The sequence below is a fragment of the Phocoena sinus genome, chromosome 9 (assembly GCF_008692025.1).
Source record: "Phocoena sinus isolate mPhoSin1 chromosome 9, mPhoSin1.pri, whole genome shotgun sequence".
NCBI classification, from domain to species: domain Eukaryota; kingdom Metazoa; phylum Chordata; class Mammalia; order Artiodactyla; family Phocoenidae; genus Phocoena; species Phocoena sinus.
The window spans coordinates 37,565,998-37,587,556 of record NC_045771.1 but is presented as its reverse complement, the minus strand read 5'-3'; the positions used below and the strand labels follow the sequence as shown (position 1 = coordinate 37,587,556).

General features: G+C 40.3%; 1 protein-coding gene across 1 annotated transcript in view; it reads right to left on the bottom strand.

Annotated features, from left to right (window-relative positions):
* The window catches only part of DOCK4 (dedicator of cytokinesis 4), a 501,134-nt gene that overhangs the window by 244,113 nt on the left and 235,462 nt on the right, over window positions 1-21,559 (bottom strand). Inside the window, 2 exon segments of the mRNA XM_032643431.1 lie at window positions 11,087-11,238; window positions 18,190-18,274. Coding sequence (XP_032499322.1) covers window positions 11,087-11,238; window positions 18,190-18,274 — 237 coding nt within the window.

Below are 21,559 nucleotides of genomic sequence, written 5' to 3'. Positions count from 1 at the left end.
CCTTTGGGAGAACAAATCTCTACGTTTTTTTAAATTATTTTTTAAAAAATTTATTTAAGTATAGTTGGGTTGAGTTATAATGTGTTAATTTCTGCTGTACATCAAAGTGACTCAGTTATACATATATACATTCTTTTTCATTAGGGTTTATCACAGGATATTGAATACAGTTCCCTGTGTTATACAGTAGGATCTTGTTTTTTAGGACAAACCTTTATTAATTCAGAGTGGGGAAGCTGGTCCTTATACAGACACAGGATTTTGCTTAAGCGTATAAGGTATTCCCTCTCACAGAACATTGATCTTCTAAAAGTTGCCTATTTTGTTTTATATATGAGTCAAAGCTTATGGTTTAAAGATAATACTATTGTAATATATGTGTTATTATAATACTGAATGCCCTAGACCTTCAGAAAACATTCCTGTTAAGTTCTGCCAAAAACATTATCAAAAATATCATTGTCAGTTCAAAGGAACCCAGGATTATTATTCAAGGCAGAATGGAATCCAAACCATGTATGGGGCTAGTGACTAGACCAGATTAATAAACCCGTCTTCTTTCGAAGAGATTGAAAAAAATGCCTGCCCTCGTGGCTTTCCTGCCCACACGCATAAAATATTGATAATTTTAAGGAGGTAATTCATTAACCATACATACTATATGCTAAAAGGTAAAGCAAGCACCCATAGACCTGTCACAAGGAATTCACAACCATTCAATTCTGTCACACCGCTCCGCCTATCCCTTTGCTCTTTCTTTGTTTTTCTCTTTTTTTTTTCCTGTTGCTAAAGTGTTTTAAAGCAAATCATATCCCTGATGCCATTCGACCTGTTTACTAGTCTCTCTAAATCTTATATAACTATAATAACACATACCTTAAAAATTAATAATAATTCCTTAGACTGTATGATTTCTTTAAGAATTCAAGACCAAACACCACATATCATTTCTGGTTATGTTAAAGTACAGTTCCCGTTTTTAATCATCATCATCATAGCTTATAATTACTGACCAATGACCCGGTGTCAAGCATTAGACTAAAAAGTATATGCATTATCTCATGTAATCCTCAAATAATCCCATGAGAGAAGTACTATTATTATCCTCTTTTAGCAGCTAAATTACAGACATAAGAGACATGAATTAATTTGCCCAGGCTGATGTAGCTACTGAATGGCAATGGCAGATCCTCTGACTCTAGAGCCTGGCCACTTATATACTATAGAGTGGTATCTGCACAAGATACAAGATCTGAGTCTTGAGGATGGAGAGAAATTCAGATATAGTCCAGAAAGAGTTCATATAAAAAAAAAATCTGTGCCTCACCAATAATATTCACTACTTTTTCTTAAATGACAGAACTGAAATATACTAAAAAAGAAGGTAATTTTAGGCAATATAAAATGTATATGGAAATGAAGCATTTAATGAAAATGGAGAGTTTAACTGTGTGATGATAGAAAAAGCACATAACTTCAGTCAAGTATGTGAATAAGGTACCAGCAAGAAAGTCAACTTTATCTGAACTTAATTACTATGAAAAGCCTTTTTGTATTTAATCACCAGGATAAGACTTTTTAGAGAAGTACTACTCTGTGCTATTTTCTCAAATAGAAGCCCATGCCAACAGCTTACACGTATATAAGCAACCCTATACTAGGCTGAGGGCTCACTGGTGGAACTTAGGTCCTATTAAATATATCCTCTGATGAGAATGAAATACGGTAACAGATTAGTCCTGAAACTTAGAATATAGCACTAACCAAAGTACTGAAAGTTAAAAGGGAAATAGTCAACAAGTGGACTATGTCATTTTCATTGGCCCATGTAACTTATACTCTATTGTAGATTAACTAACATATTAATATGTCAACACAGGAAAGATAAGAATACACACATCCACAGCTGCACAGACTATGAAAAACATAAACGCTACGACTATTTCTATCACCAAATAGTACAACATCCAATTTTAAATGCAAGCTGAAAGAAACATTTGTAGCATAAGATGCTAAGTACAAGCAGACCTCATTTGATTGTGCTTCGCTTTACTGCACTTCACAGATATTGCATTTTTTACAAATTGAAGGTCTGTGACAAACCTGTGAAGAGCAAGTCTATCGGCGCCCGTTTTCCAACATTTGCTCATTTCAGGTCTCTGTGTCAGGTTTTCGTAATTCTAGCAATATTTCAGACGTTTTCCTTATTATTATATTTGTCATAGTGACCCATGATCGGTGATCTCTGTTGTTACCACTGCAATTCTTTCGGGGCATCTCGAACTGCGCCCATATAAGTTGGGTGTATGATCTGACTGCTCCACCATCATGAGATGTTCCTCATCTCTCTCCCTCTCCTGAGGCCTCCCTGTTCTCTGAGATACGATAATACTGAAATAAGGACAATTAATAACCCTACAATGGCCTCCAAGCATTCAAATGAAAGGAAGAGCCGCATGTTTCTCACTTTAACTCAAAAGCTAGAAACGATTAAGCTTCATGAGGAAGGTATGTGGAAAGCTGAGACAGGCTGAAAGCTAGGCCTCTCACACCAGCTAGCCAAGTTGTGACTGCACAAAGGGAAAGTTCTTGAAGGAAATGAAAAGTGCTACTCCAGTGAACACATGAAAGGTAAAGAGCAAAAGAGCTTTATTGATGATATGGAGAAAATTTTAGTGTTCTGGACAGAGATCAAACCAGCCACAACATTCCCTTCAGCCAAAGTCAGATTCAGAGAAAGGCCCTAACTCTCATCAATTCTCTGAAGGCTGAGAGAGGTGAGAAAGTTGCAGAAGAAATGTTTGAAGCTAGCGGAGGTTGGTTCATGGGGTTTAAGGCAAGAAGCCGTCTCCATAACATCAAAGTGCCAGGTGAAGCAGCAAGTGCTGATGTAGAAGCTGCAACAAGTTATCCGGAAGATCTAGTTAAGGTAATCCATGAAGGTGGCCACACCAAACAACAGATTTTCAAGGTAGACACAACAGCCTTATATCATAAGAAGACGCCATCTAGGACTTTCATAGCTGGAGAGGAGAAGTCAGTGCCTGGCTTCAAAACTTCAAAGGACAGGCTGACTCTCCTATTTGAGGCTAATGCAGCTGGTGACTTTAAGTTGAAGCCAATGCTTGTCTACCATTCTGAAAATTGTAGAGCCTTTAAGAACGATGCTAAATCTACTATGCCTATGCTCTATAAATGATACAACAAAGCCTGGATGACATCATATCTGTTTACAATATGGTTTACTGAATATTTTAAGGCCACTGTTGAGACCTAGTATCCTGGAAAAAGAGATTCCTTTTAAAATATTACTGTTCATTGACAATGTACCTGGTCACCTAAGATCTCCGATGGAGAGGTACAACAAGACTCATGCTGTTTTCATGCCTGCTAACACAACATCCATTCTGCAGCTCATGGATCAAGGAGTCATTTCGACTTTCAAGTCTTACTATTTAAGAAATACAATTTGTAAGGCTATAGCTGCCATAGATAGTGATTCCTCTTGTGGATCTGGGCAAACTCAATTGAAAGCCTCTGAAAGGATTCATCGTTCAAGATGCCATTAAGAAAATACTTGTGCTTCATGGGAAGATGTCTAAATAACATTAACAGGAGCTTGGAAGAAGCTGATTCCAACCCTCATGGATGAGTTTGAGGAGCTCAAGACTTCAGTGGAGGAAGTAACTGTAGATGTGGTAGACACAGCAAGAGAACTGGAATTAGAAGTGGAGACTGAAGATGTGACTGAATGGCTGCAATCTCATATTTAACCTCGAAAGGATGAGAAGTGGCTTCTTAAGGATGAACAATGAAAGTGGTTTCTTGAGATGAAATCAACTCCTGGTGAAGATGCTGTGAAGATGGTTGAAATGACAACAAAGGATCTATAATATTATATGAACTTAGTTGATAAGGCAGGGTTTAAGAGGACTGACTCCCATTTTTGAAAGAAGTTCTGCTGTGGGTAAAATGCTATCAAACAGCATTGCATGCTACAGAGAGATCGTTCATGGAAAAAAGGAGTCAACTGATGCAGCAAATTTCACTGATGTCTTAGTTGAAGAAACTGTCACAACCACCCCAGCCTTCAGTGACGACCACCCTCATCAGTCCGCACCATCAATATGTCTTGCTGGTGGCAAGACACTCCACCAGCAAAAAAGATGAGGGCTCAGATGACGGTTAGCATTTTTTAGCAATAAAGTTTTGTTTTGTTTTGTTTTGTTTTTTTGCGGTACGCGGGCCTCTCACTGCTGTGGCCTCTCCCATTGTGGAGCACAGGCTCTGGACGCGCAGGCTCAATGGCCATGGCTCACAGACCCAGCCGCTCCGCGGCATGTGGGATCTTCCCGGACCGGGGCACGAACCCGTGTCCCCTGCATTGGCAGGTGGACTCTCAACCACTGCGCCACCAGGGAAGCCCAACAATAAAGTATTTTTTGATTAAGATATGCATTTTTTTTCAGACACAAAGACTATAGTATAGTGTAAACATAACTTTTGTATGCACCAGGAAACCAAAAAATTCCTGTGACTTGCTTTATTGTGATACTCACTTTATTTCAGTTGTCTGGAACCAAACCTGTGGTTTGACTTCTTTATACAAATCCCCTCTCCCCTGATATTCCCAGTCCTATACCCCAGTTTATGCACATCCACTCTCTGCCCTTTCGCCCTTTCTCCAGTCCTTGGCTGATCTTCCCACCTGCAATTTCAAGCTTGTTTCCTGATGTCTTCTAAGGAACCTTGATCCAGCAATGACCTCCCCTCTCCCATGAGTGTAACCTCTCCCAGGTTACTGGATCCTTCCTGTCAATTCTTAATAAGCTCAAGCCTCTTCCACTTCAGTTTCTTAAAAAAACAAAACAAAAGGAAAATCCCTCAACAGACCCCTTGCTATACACTGGTGAGTAAAACATTGGTTGTGGAAGAAAACAGATTACTATTAATATCGAAGTTTATGAGAATGGGTATAGGAAAGTGATTAAGAACAGTGATGCCTGCTCAGATTGCATGTTAAAATACAGCTCCACTATATACCAGCTGTGTGGCCTTGGGCAAGTTATTAATCGCTATGTGCCTCACTTTCCCCATCGATAAAAAATGGGGATATAGTCAGCCTTCCGTATCTGTAGGTACTGCATCCGCAGATTCAATCAACTGCAGATAGAAAATATTCAGGAAAAAATATTCCAGAAAGTTTCAAAGAGCAACTATTTAAATAGTATTTATTAGGTATTATAAGTAATTTAGAGATGATTAAAAGTATATGGGAGGATGTGTGCATGTTATATGCAAATACTATGCCATTTTATGTAAGGAACTTGAGTATCTGTGGATTTTGGTACCTGAGGGAGGTCCTGAACCAATTCCCCACGGATACCAAGCGAAGACTGTATTAATATTACCTACCTCGTAAGGTTGTTACAAGGGATAAATAAGTTAATATTTATTAAACAGCTTAGAACAGTGTCTGGCACATGGTTGTGTTATATGGCATATGTGTTAGTTAAATAAACTGAATAGAACTGAATAAAATGAAATTACAGATGCTATCTAGGGAAATGATTCCCTGACTCTTCTAGCTATACCCTTACAGCTTGGAGAAATTATAAACTTTCAACCAGATAGATGCTCTCTAAAAATATTTTACTCATATAAAACTTAATAAAACTTAATTTGGCAAACATTTTTTTTAACTAAGAAATTATCTTTTATGGTGAGAAATCATGTCAAAGACTGTGCAAAACTCACTCAAATAATGTTATTTCTGATGATTTCTGATGATAATTGAGTCCAAAGTAGCTGTACCTGCCAGGGGCTCTGTCTGGGCAGATGCTGTTACATGAACAAATGAGGAAGGAGAAAAGGAAAAGAAGTACAGGTAGGTGTATGTTAGCAAGATGCTGTCAGAATATGCCTGCATCTTTCTGGTACAGTAACAGGTGTCTGCAACATGCGTCAGAGGCTTAATATTCTAGGTCACCTTCAGGCAGAAGCTGTTTCGAATAATATTAATGGGCTTTCTAAACACAGCTCAACATCGATGACTAATTGTTTTAAGTCTCTGTCAGGAAACGTACCCTTCCTGGTACTGAGGAAATACCATGTGCTTCATTTCTCCACACAGTGAACTAGAGGGGGTAATTTTCACGTGTTGACTCCTTTTGCATTTGACATCTCCAAGTACTGAATCTAAGATTCTGATCACTGGCACACAGTAAGAGTTGATGCTTTTTTGCTATTCTTAAAAGTATCTTGAGAAGGACTCAATTTGAAAAACCAATTTCTATAGCATAGGATATTTCTGAGGCCCTATATTAGTTTCAGTGTTATCACTATCAATAATTTATAACAACTTATTATTAGGGCTATCAGTCTCTGAAGATCTCTCTCTGGGCAATAAAATCCTGCTCAATGATGGAAATGTTCAGACAAATATTGAAGCCCTTGAGGAGGAACGTGGCTGAGGCCAACGCAGGAAGGGGGTGTTCACAGGGCAAACTCTGGGGCCAGATCACTGGCTTGAAGCTCTGTGCTTTGCCTCTTGCCTGTCTATAAACTTAGGCAAGTCCCCTAACCTTTCTGTGCCTTGCTTCCTCACCTAAACAATCAGTGCTGATAATATATTTAAAGCATTTAGAACAAAGTCTGGCAGGTGATTAGTGCTCAGTAAAATCCTGGCGGTTTGCTACTTAGAGGAGGTAAGTTAAATGAAAAAGTCCTAGCCAGTTGTCTGCCTTGTGAGAGGAATAAACATCTATCTTTCCTAATCAAACTTCTACAGGGTTTGTACATGTTGTGCCTCCACCTGTACCTGGACAAGGTAATTTCCTGTGATTAATGGTCAGGGCAACACCATAAAGATTACACTTAGATTGTATTTTATTTTCTGTAAATTACAGCACTAATGATTCTATTTAACAACAAACGCATTCCCTGAACTATACCATCTTTTGCCTAGTAAATTTTATGGTTTGGATTGGACTTCGAATGCTGAAAAAGAAATAAAAAATCAAATTATCCATTCTCTTCAACAAATAAATTATAAGGAATTTAAGAAGGAGAGAGAAAAGGAAACTACAGCTGCAAAGTGACTGGCAAACTTATCAGCCATGCAATGGATGGACTTTATTTGGATCACGTAAATTCCAAATTCCAAATTTGGAATCTGTAAAACAATATACATCAGTCAACAGCAGAACTCTGAATAGACTGGAAATGGATAGCTGATGATGTTAAGGGAATATTTATTTTGTGGGTGACAATTTCTTTATAGTACCTCTTTTTTTTTTTTTTTTTTTTTTTTTTTGCGGTAGGTAGGCCTCTCACTGTCGTGGCCTCTTCCATTGCGGAGCACAGGCTCCGGACGCGCAGGCTCAGCGGCCATGGCTCACAGGCCCAGCCGCTCCGCGGCATGTGAGATCTTCCTGAACTGGGGCACAAACCCGTGTCCCCTGCATCGGCAGGCGGACTCTCAACCACTGCGCCACCAGGGAAGCCCTTTTGTTTTTTTTTTTTAAACAGAGAGGTACACCCTGTAATATTTACATATGAAAATTTGATGTCTGGGATTTGCCTCCAATAAGCTGGGGGCAAAGAGGAGGACTAGAAAGGGATGTGGTTAAAACAAGATCAGCCCTGAGTCAATCACTCTTGCCACTGGTAGCAGGTCCGTGAAGCTTCACGATACTATTTTACTTTTTTATACATCTGAAATTTTCTAAAATAGAAGTTTAAAAAAGTAATACGAGTTGATTTTAAAATACCCCCATATGGGCTTCCCTGGTGGCGCAATGGTTGAGAGTCCACCTGCCGATGCAGGGGACACAGGTTCGTGCCCCGGTCCGGGAAGATCCCACATGCCGCGGAGCGGCTGGGCCCGTGAGCCATGGCCAATGAGCCTGCACCTCCGGAGCCTGTGCTCCGCAATAGGAGAGGCCACAACAGTGAGAGGCCCGCGTACCACTAAAAAAAAAAAAAAAAAAAAAAAAAAAAACCCCCATATCCCACACTGCATTCATTGTTGCACATAAGAAGAAACACAAAAATGCCTCAAAAATCATATCTTGCATTTATAATACCTTTTTCTGTGAAGATCCAAATACTTTACACTCATCAGCTATGCCAGAAGCAGTGAGGGAAGCAAGACTTGTCACCAGTTTCAAGATGAAGGAAAAGACAGAGGTAGGTGAAAGGATCAGGGCAGCAGCAGTCAACTGCAGAGACAAGAATCAAGCCCAGTCCTCAGATCTGTGCATCCTAAGGCCTCTTCAAAAGGTAATGGTGACACCACCCTGTGCAGTGTGAATCCGAGCTACTCATAGCAAGGTTTTGAACACTCCCTAAAAGAATAATCGCTGCACTATCTGAGGCCTCAGAGAGTCAAGAAAAGAAATCTGAGATGGTTCCAAACACCTAGTAAGTGGGTGTTTTCACGCTTACTCATTCTTTTGTCAATCACCTTTATAGCGATTATGAGTTTGGGAGGTGAAAGCCGATGGCCAAACTCAGTGAGTAGAAGCAGGGGAGAGAAATTCAGGCTTGATTTCTCCTAGGGTCATTCTGTATCAGGTGTGTGCGACAGAGGGAAAGGGAGATGGGAGGGAAAAGGGAAGCAAGAGGGGAGGGGGAGAGGGTGGAGGGGAAAAAACCGGGAGGGGGAAGGAGGGCAGAGGAGGGAGGCAGGCATATAAGGCAGCCCAACCACATCCAGAGCAGGTAAAAGGCCCAGCTCCCGGCCTGAACCTAGGGACCACAAAAACAGTATTTTAGGGTTTCTGTAGCCAGGTTATTTTCCTACTTTCACCAAGTAAGTAGGAATAAAAGAAAGGGAATTCTGTCGATCAAAACCTAAAAGAGGGCTTCCCTGGTGGCGCAGTGGTTAAGAATCCGCCTGCCAATGCAGGGGACACGGGTTCGATCCCTGGTCCGGGAAGATCCCACATGCCGTGGAGCAACTAAGCCCGTGCACCACAACTACTGAGCCCGCGTGCCGCAACTACTGAAGCCCGTGCACCTAGAGCCTGTGCTCCACAATGAGAAGCCACCGCAATGAGAAGCCCACGCACTGCAATGAAGAGTAGCCCCCGCTCACCGCAACTAGAGAAAGCCCGCATGCAACAATGAAGACCCAACACAGCCAAAAATAAATTAATAAATAAATTTATATATATAAAAAAAAAAAAAAAAAAAAAAACCTAAAAGAACATGTTAGAAAATCTGAAAATGTTTGTAACAAGACAAAACTGAAAGACCAGCTAATATTAATCCTACATAAATGCAATTTGAGTGGCAAAGGGGAATGTATATTCCTCAAAAACTTTAGCTGAAAAGGAATGAGCAAAAGAGTGACCTCATTTCTCCCTGTTACAATCCATAACAAACAATAGCTTGTTAAATATTTTAGAGACCATACATTATACAGACAATGTTATGAAGACTTTGGTTAAACTACACTACCTGGAAACCAAGCTTTCTAACACACACTTCAATATGTAAGCAGGCATTATCTCTAAATAAGCTTTCACATGTCTAAAGCCAGTGCTAAGCTGTAATTTGAATCCTTTTCTCAGGCCTTTATCTTCCCTTTTTAGTGGTGTTGATTTGGGAAGCGTTTTTTAACTCACTGATTCATTTTCTCCAACAGTATATAAAGTCGATTTTGAAACTGAATTACCATTGTTATTTCCACACCTCATAAACCCTGTCCTTGCTGCACAAAACCACCACCTTTAAATTCTATGAACACAGGACTTCCCTGGTGGTGCAGTAGTTAAGAATCCGCCGGCCAATGCAGGGGACACGGGTTCGAGCCCTGGTCCGGGATGGTCCCACATGCCGCGGAGCAACTAAGCCCGTGCTCCACAACTACTAAGCCTGCGCTCTAGAGCCCACGAACCACAACTACTGAGCCCACGTGCCACAACTACTGAAGCCCGAGCGCCTAGAGCTTGTGCTCTGCAACAAGAGAAGCCCATGCACTGCAACGAAGAGTAGCCCCCGCTCGCTGCAACCAGAGAAAGCCCGCACGCAGCAACAAAGACCCAATGCAGCCAAAAATAAATAAAATTTTAAAAATTAAAAAAATTCTATGGACACAGGCCACTGTCAAGAAATAGAAAGTACACTTTCTAGTAGGTAATGAATAACATATAAGTTAATTCACCAAAGATTTTATGGCTACAAATGCACTAAAAATGAACTTCACACATATTTCCTAGAAAAAGATTTTTTTTTACCAGAAAATACTCCAAGATTATTTTATATTTACAAAACAATATACGTGGCTCATTGTTGCTTAAAATTGTCAACGTTCATTTCAGTAAGTATTATTTCTTTAAAGTGTGGTACAATTATGTGTAATTTGTGGTACAATTTTAATTCTAAATTCAAATTTAAACATTTTAGTGTAAAAGAGGGTGTGGATTGTGCTCAACTTTAAGACTTAAAAAATTTTAAACATAAAAGAAGTCTCAAAAAAAGTTGAGACCTTTGGATAACAACCAAAACGTCCATTGTAAGTTTCTCCTAAAGTTTGAAAACTTGCCATAAGAGAACCACAACAGGTAAGACAGAGAAAGAAGAAAAATGTAGGTGAAAATTGTTTATTTCCCAGCTCTGAAACTCTCATGGGAAGGTTTCCAAGTCCTTAGTTGTTCTCAATATCATTTGATGCAGACAGGGTAAGAATCATATAATTGCTTACTGAAAATTTGAAAAATACAATGTATTGAACTTGATAAACAAACTTCAGATTTTAGAGATATTATGTCCTCCTTGCTTTATTAATACAAAATAACTCCAATAACAGACCTGATATCAATGACATACTTTCATTTAACAATAATTATGGTTCCACAGCCCTTTTGAGTTTTTCAAAAAACGTTTGCATGCATCATTTCATCTAATTTTCGGGGAAACTCCCAGAAGTTAGGCAGCTTAGAAATTCAGAGTTCTACAGATGAGAAAACAGGCTGATAGAGGAAAAATGTACAAGGTCATATATCCTGAAGCCTGCCAGTTGCAAACATCCACAATTCCAACATTAAGAAGTTCAAGTCATATCTCCACATGCAGTTACCTGATTGGTCGATTCTCTTTACTGTCAAAGAGTGAAAAGATGACCTCAAGCTCCTCTCCCAGGTTGGAACACATGAGGCTTTTCATCTGCACAAAGAGGTGATGACTGCTGGCCTGCGCTGGGGTATCTTTCTTCCGATGTCGATGCTCCATCTGAATGACACCCCCCCAAAAAACATGATCAGCATGGACCGAATTAGATAATGGAACCCAACAAGCTAGTTAGCTATGGTGTGATTATGCTGCCCTGTGCTTTCTGTTGTTGTTATTGTTGTGTATTTGGTATCTAGTTGGATGTTAAATTCCAAATTTTCTCCCAACTACTAAAATAAAAAACTGAAGTTTGCAGACCATCAAGGAATCCTGCTTTAAGGTTTGTTTCTTAATCATTAATGTTAAAATGATATCAACTCACTGAGTAGATTCAGGCAGCGTGAAGTTCAAAGGGTGCTATCGGTCCCTCATCAACTCCCAGGGTGAGAACAAATTATTAGCCATCTTTTAAAAATCAGACTAAATTGTATCTAGCTGATCATTTTGCTGAATAACGTAGCTATGACTTCACATTTCTCATAATTAAAAATTCTTTTAAAGCATACTAAATTTCAAACTTGTGGTAGTTTTCTGAGGCTGGCAGTATCAAATGATATTCAATCACTAGAGCAAGAAAATGTTTCTAACTTGCTGCAGAGCTACAGGGAAGCAGACCTAAGAAAGCCAGTGAGGGGTCTAAAGGCAGGAACAGAGTCTGTGTCCATCTCTTATTTCCGTCCTTAATACAGCTAGCCTAGGCTATACTTGGGAGGCGGGACCGGAAGTAAGAGTTCCCACAAGTTGAGGAAGGAAAGGCATCACCCATGCTTCCAGGGATGAGGAGAACATGAGAATGCTCATTTAGTCAACATATACTTGTTACGTATCTATTATGAGCCCAGCACTGGGAATGCAATGATGCGTAAACATAGAAACAGCCTGCCTTCATAGAGCTTTCCTACTCGGGGGAGCAGACATCAACAAAATTGTCCCACAAACGGATAGAAAACTACAACTGTGATGAATGGAGAATTTGACTTGTGTCTGGGCAGTCAGAGAAGGTTTCTTGAGAAAATGACACTTTAGCTGAGAGCGAAAGAGTGAGCAGGAATTATGAACCATCTAGGACAGTACTTCTCAAACTACCTGCAGTGAAGGACCAGGTTGGTTTTTCTGCCTAACCTACCGCAGATTGATATTTTCATAAAATATCAAAAATGCCATGGCAATGTCAAAATGTTATAAAGGTTTCTAAACGTTTACTCGCCATTTTTGTACTTGGGCCAGTTACAAGCAGTACACGGCCCAGCTAGTTCTTGGACCACAGTGTGAGCAGAACTGACTCAGGGTAAGAGCACAGGGAAAACATACAGAAAGGCTGTGAATTAACAGAACAGGTGCTAAGAATGTGTAAGCGTATTGCTTTCATAACACAGACTACTAAAGAGGCTACTTCTTGTGGATCACTTGACAATTAAAAAAATATATTAATAGCTCAGGGATTAACTCCAAAGGAGTCATAGCCTTTGTTGAGGCTAAGGTACAGAACTCTATGTCTACATTAGCCATCTTTTTATGTTTCTAAGTATAGTTCAATAACTAATGACTAAGATTTGAATGCAAAAAAATGCCATGTACAATTATAGATGCAACAGCATAAAATCACCAGAATTTTTTCATGCTTTTATTTTTTAAATTGAACCACTTGAAAAGTAGACAGCTAAAAAAATGCAATTAACCAAGTGCATCTATAATTATTGTATACTCAGCAGGTACACTGGACACGCCTCTGTGAAAATGAAGAGTAAGTGCATTTTCTTTTAAAGTTGACCTCAGCATTGCGGTATGTGTTGGCCATAATGACTAGAAAAGGCTTTCTGCAGAGAAATATTCTAACTAGAAAAAAAGCATAATTCTGTCTTTTTTTTCTATGAGGGTTGCTCTATTTTGGGCTTTAAAAATCCTTTATAACAGGGCAAAGGAAACATAATGCATTCATAAAACTACATCTCTTTAACTTCTCAAGCTTTTTATTTTCTGAAGTTGCTAACTTATTTACTGACTTACTTAAAAGTTCAGGGTAACAATGCGCAAACTGCTAGGAAGAAACGAATAACTACTAAAGGCTAGAGCTGGAAAAAAAGATATAAAAACATTATGAATAGAACAGACCTCAAAGAGATGTCTGGTCTTTACTTCAAACAGTGCAAAGTTCCCAGCATCATTCATGACATTCACGAAAAACTGAGGAGAAAAATTAGCTCCCTTATTCCTGCAAAGAATCCAATCTATCTAGATCAGTGGTTCTCAACCTTGGCTGCACTTTAGAATCACCAAGAGAGCTTTTAAAAAATACTTATGCCCAGGTCCCATCCCAGAACAATTAAATTAGAATTTCTAGGGGATGGGGGTCTGGACAGTGGTAGTTTTAAAAGCTCCCCAGGCGATTCTAATGTGCAATGAGGGCTGAGAATCACTGATTGAAATCATGTGCAGAGAGATGCAAATCCTAGAAGAGTGAAAAACGTATTGTTGCATCTCTTGTATAATTACTGCCTTGGTCTTTGCACACATGCTAGTAATAAGCCTACTTAATTCTACCCTTTGTACGTGTGACAGGGGCCGTCACAAATGGCACTGAAATCTCCTCTCTTCCTCACCCACCATCCTGCCATGCCTGAGACAGATTTGAACTTACATAGGTTAGGATGTCTTCTTTATCTTTTGGTAATTCACTACTTTTGGGAACTGCTAAAAAATCTCTCTGTGAATATATTATTGCAGTAGCAAAATTTAAAAGGTGTGTCCACACTTCAAGAACTATGATTTGGTAGTTTTAACACATAGACAAAAATCCATCTCTGAAATAATTTATGGTTACAAAGGCACCTAGCAGTGACTCTAAATGTGCTTACAGTTTAACTAGGCTTTTGATTAGGAAAAGAAACAGATGCATTCCGAAGATTTATTAAAGTGATACAAATTATTAACCCTCACTAATGCATTAATTACTGGGTGAATGGTCCACACCAGGGTTCGCACCTTCAGCACTCCTGACAATTTGGGCTGGTAATTTCTCTGTCGTGGGGCTGTCCTGGGCTTGGTAGGATGTTTAACGTCTTTTTCTGGCATCTACTCTCCAGATACCAGTAGTACCTCTCCCCACTCCCCACCATCCCCAATTGTGACAACCAAAAATGTCTGCGGACATTGCCAAATGTTCCCTGTTCTCTGTTGGAGAACCACTGGCCTACCCACTAAGTATCACAAAGCAAGCAGCTAACCTGATCTTATTAAAACCAAGAAAGGTTCCTAAAAAGATACTCCTCATGCCCAAACAACCAGAGAACCCAGCCAATAAAGTCCTCTTTACTACAGAAGGATTGAGCTCTGGTTGTTGGCAGTAAACCATATCTTCCAACGGGACATATGTCAACACAGTGAGGTTTAGCGCATTTTACTGCTTAGATGAACAAAATCGGGTGAGAAAGATCTGCTAACAGAACTATCAAAAACCCAAAACAAGACATTTTTTTCCTAATGATGCAGTAGGGAGTTTGTAAGATGCAAACACCTGTGTTTCAAATATTACGGGGAGAAGACATAGTAAAGAAAGAGAAGTGGCAACAATTAATCCAGCATCCTGTGTTGGGGCATTTTACCTCCATGCCACGATCCTTGATCTAGGAGTGACAATAAGTCACCACCCCACTCCCACCTTCACCATAAGGGATTGGTGGTGGTGCCTGCCAACTCCCCCTGGCAAAGTCAATACAATCAGTCACGTTTAGGTTGCATAGAGAAAAGGGCCAGTGCTACAGAGAACCTGATTACTGCTGGGCCAGGACATAAATAGGAACTTGAAGCTGCCTTAAAGAAAAAACATGTCCTTCTGAAGCTTATAATCATTTGGGGTTCTCTTGGGCTATTGTCTTTGCTTTAGAAGCAGTAAAATGCAATCACTATGGAGGAGAAATTACCATTTCATGTAAAATTACAATGTTTTATTTTCCTCATCTGTCAAATGAAGACTGTGGACTAGGTTCTGAGCTATAAAATATGAAAAACCCCCTCCAATGGCAGTCATTGCTAATCAATCACAGCCTGGAAGAGACCCCAGAATCTTATCAATATAACACTCCTAACAACCACAACTAACAAATCGGAATGTTCAAAGAGATGAAATAAATTTCCCATCCTATATATGACATTAAGTAAAAAGGAGATAAAATCACATGCATACAAAATCAAACTTGGGAAAATAAAACATATTTGTGACAGACACTGTTAGTTGCTTCTCAAATATTTGACATCCCTAGCTAAATATGGGGATGTGACTGTGTTCTGGCCAACGAAATGTAAGTGCAAGTATTGTGTGGTAGTTCCAGGAAGGCTCATTAAAATAGTTGAGTCAACTGAGAGAAATCTTTCTCCTTCTTAAAGCAGGAGAGCAAGGTCATGGCTAGAGTTCTTGCAGCTATGTTGTACTTTGAAGTATCCTTGATGATGGAGACTTTTTTGCTTCTGACACCATGAAACCACAAACAAGCCCAGGACTTCTGCCTCTGGGCTTGCATACTGTAAAGGAGAAATAATTTCCATCATGTCTAAGCTTCTATTATTTACTTATTTCATTGAACACAGCCAAATCTAATCTTAAGATTTAGCACATAAGGCTGCCATTATTCTTGCCATCTTACCTCCTTAATAAGGATGAAATAAAGATGACAAAGGAATGAAAACTGACTGAATGCTTAGGTGCTTTGCAAACATTGTCAAAGAAAGGCATTTTACATGCATTTCTTATTTAACCTTCCTAACAAACATGGTTAGAATTATTTTTCCATTTAATAGACTAAGAAACTGAAGCTCTGAAAGATTTAGCAGTAAGTCCAAGATCAGAGAGCTGGTGGAAGGAAGAGATGAAATTTAAACCTAGTTTTTTGGATCTATGCCCATAGTCTTCTCATAATACCGTAGTAACATCAAAATCATTAAGTGATTGCTTATTAAGTGCAAATCACTGAACGAGATTATGTTGGACATAACAGAGGAAGTATCAATATAGGACATGGTGCCCACTCTGAAGAAACTTAAAATTGAGTGAGAGATTAAAACAAAAGTGAGAGACAAAATCTGATGCCCAACAGTTAAATAAACTATAATAAAAATGTCCCATTAGAGGATGTCGCTGACAAATCAATTCTAGAGATTTTGTTTGTTACATAAGCTAAGAGTTAGTGGTGACTTTTACTGCGAATATTCTCCTTGTGTGCCCTTCCTCCATCTCTGCCCTCCTCCCTCCAACCAACCTTCAACTGTGTTTTTGCTCTGGGCCTGATACCCTGCTTAGCACTGATGCCACAGAGGGGTGCGGCATGAAACATCACCCTCAAGAAGCTCAACGTAAAGCAAAGGAAATTCTCCACAGAAACGGAATGTATTCCAATGGAAATAATGAGCTGTAGATAATCTGAACAGATTGATGATGAAGGGGAAAACTGAAAGCGGTATTAAGAACTGCTTTCTCAAATCAGACATATGCCTGATGGATTTACTGATGATTTTTTCCACCACGTTTTTCAGATAATTTCAGGTCAAGAATAATCTGCAATGCTATGAAGAATACTCTAAGCTTGGGAAGCTATCCCCAGAGAGGTAGGATCTTCCAAAAAGGAGTCAGCTATTTTCCACAGTCACTCCTCCTTGGAACGTGGGGTAAGATGCAGTGGTAACTAGAGCAAAGCAAAGAAACGCCTGGGATACTGGCTTCTTTGATTTGAGGTTTTAAAATAGCTCAGTGAGTATCTAGAGATTAGGTAAAACTTTATACAAATATTAAGAATACGAGGCTAGGGGGGCTTCCCTGGTGGCACAGTGGTTGAGAGTCCGCCTGCTGATGCAGGGGACACGGGTTTGTGCTCCGGTCTGGGAAGATCCCACATGCCGCAGAGTGGCTGGGTCCGTGAGCCATGGCCGCTGAGCCTGTGCGTCCGGAGCCTGTGCTCCGCAACGGGAGAGGCCATAAGAAGAGGCCCGTGTACCGCAAAGAAAAAAAAAAGAATACGAGGCTAGGGACTTCCCTGGTGGGGCAGTGGTTAAGAATCCCCCTGCCAATGCAGGGCACACAGGTTCGAGCCCTGGTTCGGGAAGATCCCACATGCTGCGGAGCTACTAAGCCTGTGTGCCACAACTACCGAGCCTGCATTCTAGAGTCTGCAAGTCACAACTACTGAGCGTGTTGCAACTACTGAAGCCCATGTGCCTAGAGCCCGTGCTCTGCAACAAGAGCACCGCAACGAGAAGCTCACACACTGCAATGAAGAGTAGCCCCCACTCACCGCAACTAGAGAAAGCCCACGCACAGCAACCAAAACCCAACGCAGCCAAAAAAAAAAACAAGGCAGATGGGACCAGACTTGGGGAACCTAGATGCCAAGTAAATAACTGGACTTCAACCTACCATGTAACTAGACAAAAACCTCAAGTCATGGGTGATGCCACAATGGGCAAGATGACCAAATATCTCAGGATTATTAACAAGCTTCAGCACTTAGGGATGGCCTGGGGTTTGGGAGAGGTGGGGGATAAGTCTAGCATTTGGAGAGCAAGGAAGGGATACTTTCAGGAGTCTGTGCATACAGTGATAGCAGGGCAGGGAGGGGAGCTAACATATTGGTGAGCACTAACTGGAAACCATTAGTCACAACAATATCCTGAAACAGAACAGATAAATATGTATGACTTGTAACCATTCCACTAGACTAGGCAAAATACAAAGATTTCACTAGACTAGGCAAAGTACAAAGATTTGCAAAATAAAACTTCAAACTTCTTTACTTCCTAGTGCCTGGGCATTGAGGGCTCAGTAGGAACGTCAGGGCATTCTGAGGTGGGTAAATTATCTCAGTTTTGTACTTGGGGCATGGTCACCTCAGCTCTCAATTCTCTTTACTTGCTCCAAATTAAACCGGGAACATCCTGTTCTTACAAAATCAAGCAAGTATGAAGAGTGTCATGGAAACCACAAAATTAGCAGTGAGGCTATGAGCCAAGGATTCCTATACCTACCAATCGGTAGAGCTCAGTAATGCTGATGTCCTCTGGATCCACCATCGCGTACTCTTTCCTAGGCACCAGGTCCAGTCCCAGTTGTCTAGAAAACAGATTGCAAACATTTGGTGGAAGAGTTACCTTGATAGGATATATTAAAAATAATTATCTTTGGGCTTCCCTGGTGGCGCAGTGGTTGAGAGTCCGCCTGCCAATGCAGGGGACACGGGTTCGTGCCCCGGTCCAGGAAGATCCCACATGCCACGGAGCGGCTGGGCCTGTGAGCCATGGCCGCTGAGCCTGCGCGTCCAGAACAGGAGAGGCCACGACAGTGAGAGGCCCGCATACACCCCCCAAAAAATAAAATAAATTAAAAAAAATAATTATCTTTACTGTATCACCCTAACATTTGATATATCACCCACCATGCTTCTCTCACCCATATTTTTTACCTTATATTAACCTCTCACTGTGATTGGAGTAAGTGACTAGGCTGAATACCGGTCATAACTTGAGAAACAGAAGATGACAAAGGCAATTAAATGGGGTCGGGTGGGAATGGGCTGGCACTCTTGGTGGAGCACTCCTGTCACTGGGGGCCTCGGTAATCTATGATGGGGAACCTTTAGCACCCTACAAGCTATTACCACAGAAACCCTTCCTCCTTGTACTGGGGTGGAAACTAGAGATAGACATAATTTTGTTCTAGAAACAGAGTTGAGGAGAAGGAAATGTAGCCTTTAGGATTTGACCTGGCACCAAAATTCCTAGTTATATCCAGAGCTAACACATTAATAATAGGAATCTCTGGCAACACATGCATGGTCCTTATTCATAGCAAGTTCTGGGGTCAGTCATTAGGAGAAACTCAGTAAAGGCAGGGGAAAGAAATTAGGACAGCATAGGTCTACGCCTGGGGTAGCAAAAATGGCTTAATCTCTTACATCAGGTTTCACTGTGACTGATATGTGAATTACTATGCTAAGAAATATTCTAACGTTATATCCAGCCTCAGTGGGACCAAGTATGGTATCGGATTTGTGATGTCTTACCATGGACAGAGGAAAATGAGTATAATCTTGCCAGTTTCCCTCTAGTGACCTTGATAACATACTCCTCTCCAGGCATCCACCTTACTACACTGATGTCAAGGCTGTATAATTCTACTCATCTCCGTAACCATCACAACTATCCCAAAGGCTTCATGATGTCTCTCTACCAGACTCCCCTCAATTATCCCACTCCGGGTCTCACACTTAATTCTCTGAGGATATTTTGCTCTACATCCCTTCCACATCATTACTCTCTCTAATACGGAAGCCTTCCTGCATGGCATTTCCAATTATACAACCAAAGCCTTCTTACTTTTGTATTTTAAAAACATCCTAAAATAGATGGAGAGATATACCATGTTCTTGGATTGGAAGAATCAACGTTGTGAAAATGACTCTACTACCCAAAGCAATCTATAGATTCAATGCAATCCCTATCAAACTACCCCTGGCATTTTTCACAGAACTAGAACAAAAAATTTCACAGTTTGTATTGAAAAACAAAAGACCCCGAATAGCCAAAGCAGTCTTGAGAACAAAAAAAGGAGCTGGGGGAATCAGGCTCCCTGACTTCAGATTATACTACAAAGCTACAGTAATCAAGACAGTATGGTACTGGCACAAAAACAGAAAGATAGATCAATGGAACAGGATAGAAAGCCCAGAGATAAACCCACGCACATATGGACACCTTATCTTTGATAAAGGTGGCAGGAATGTACAGTGGAGAAAGGACAGCCTCTTCAATAAGTGGTGCTGGGAAAACTGGACAGGTACATGTAAAAGTATGAGATTAGATCACTCTCTAACACCATACACAAAAATAAGCTCAAAATGGATTAAAGACCTAAATGTAAGGCCAGAAACTATCAAACTCTTAGAGGAAAACATAGGCAGAACACTCTATGACATAAATCACAGCAAGATCCTTTCTGACCCACCTCTTAGAGTAATGGAAATAAAAACAAAAATAAACAAATGGGACCTAATGAAACTGCAAAGCTTTTGCACAGCAAAGAAAACCATAAACAAGACCAAAAGACAACCCTCAGAATGGGAGAAAATATTTGCAAATGAAGCAACTGACAAAGGATTAATCTCCAAAATTTACAAGCAGCTCATGCAGCTCAATAACAAAAAAACAAACAACCCAATCCAAAAATGGGCAGAAGACCTAAATAGACATTTCTCCAAAGAAGATATACAGAATGCCAACAAACACATGAAAGAATGCTCAACATCATTAATCATTAGAGAAATGCAAATCAAAACTACAATGAGATATCATCTCACACCAGTCAGAATGGCCATCATCAAAAAATCTACAAACAATAAATGCTGGAGAGGGTGTGGAGAAAAGGGAACACTCTTGCACTGTTGGTGGGAATGTGAATTGGTTCAGCCACTATGGAGAACAGTATGGAGGTTCCTTAAAAAACTACAAATAGAACTACCATATGATGCAGCAATCCCACTACTGGGCATATACCCTGAGAAAACCATAATTCAAAAAGAGTCATGTACCAAAATGTTCACTGCAGCTCTATTTACAATAGCCCAGAGATGGAAACAACCTAAGTGCCCATCACCAGATGAATGGATAAAGAAGATGTGGCACATATATACAATGGAATATTACTCAGCCATAAAAAGAAACGAAATTGAGCTATTTGTAATGAGGTGGATAGACCTAGAGTCTGTCATACAGAGTGAAGTAAGTCAGAAAGAAAAAGACAAATACCATATGCTAACACATATATATGGAATTTAAGGGGGGAAAATGTCATGAAGAACCTAGGGGTAAGACAGGAATAAAGACGCAGACCTACTGGAGAACGGACTTGAGGATATGGGGAGGGGGAAGGGTGAGCTTTGACAGGGCGAGAGAGAGTCATGGACATATACACACTAACAAACGTAGTAGGGTAGATAGCTAGGGGGAAGCAGCCGCAAGGCACAGGGATATTAGCTCTGTGCTTTGTGACAGCCTGGAGGGGTGGGATAGGGAGGGTGGGAGGGAGGGAGACGCAAGAGGGAAGAGATATGGGAACATATGTATATGTATAACTGATTCACTTTGTTATAAAGCAGAAACTAACATACCATTGTAAAGCAATTATACCCCAATAAAGATGTTAAAAAAAAAATCCTAAAATTCTGTGACCTCCCCAAAACCTCATTAGAGGTTTCATAAGTAAAAACCTCTTATTAATTCAGCACATACTTCAAGCCAGGTACTTCCCCAGCCACCCTGAGGGATTGTTGGTTTTAAGATTACAAGACTGTGGCCCTCTTGACGGTAGGACTTGGCTTTTAGATACTAAAACAGTTTCTCA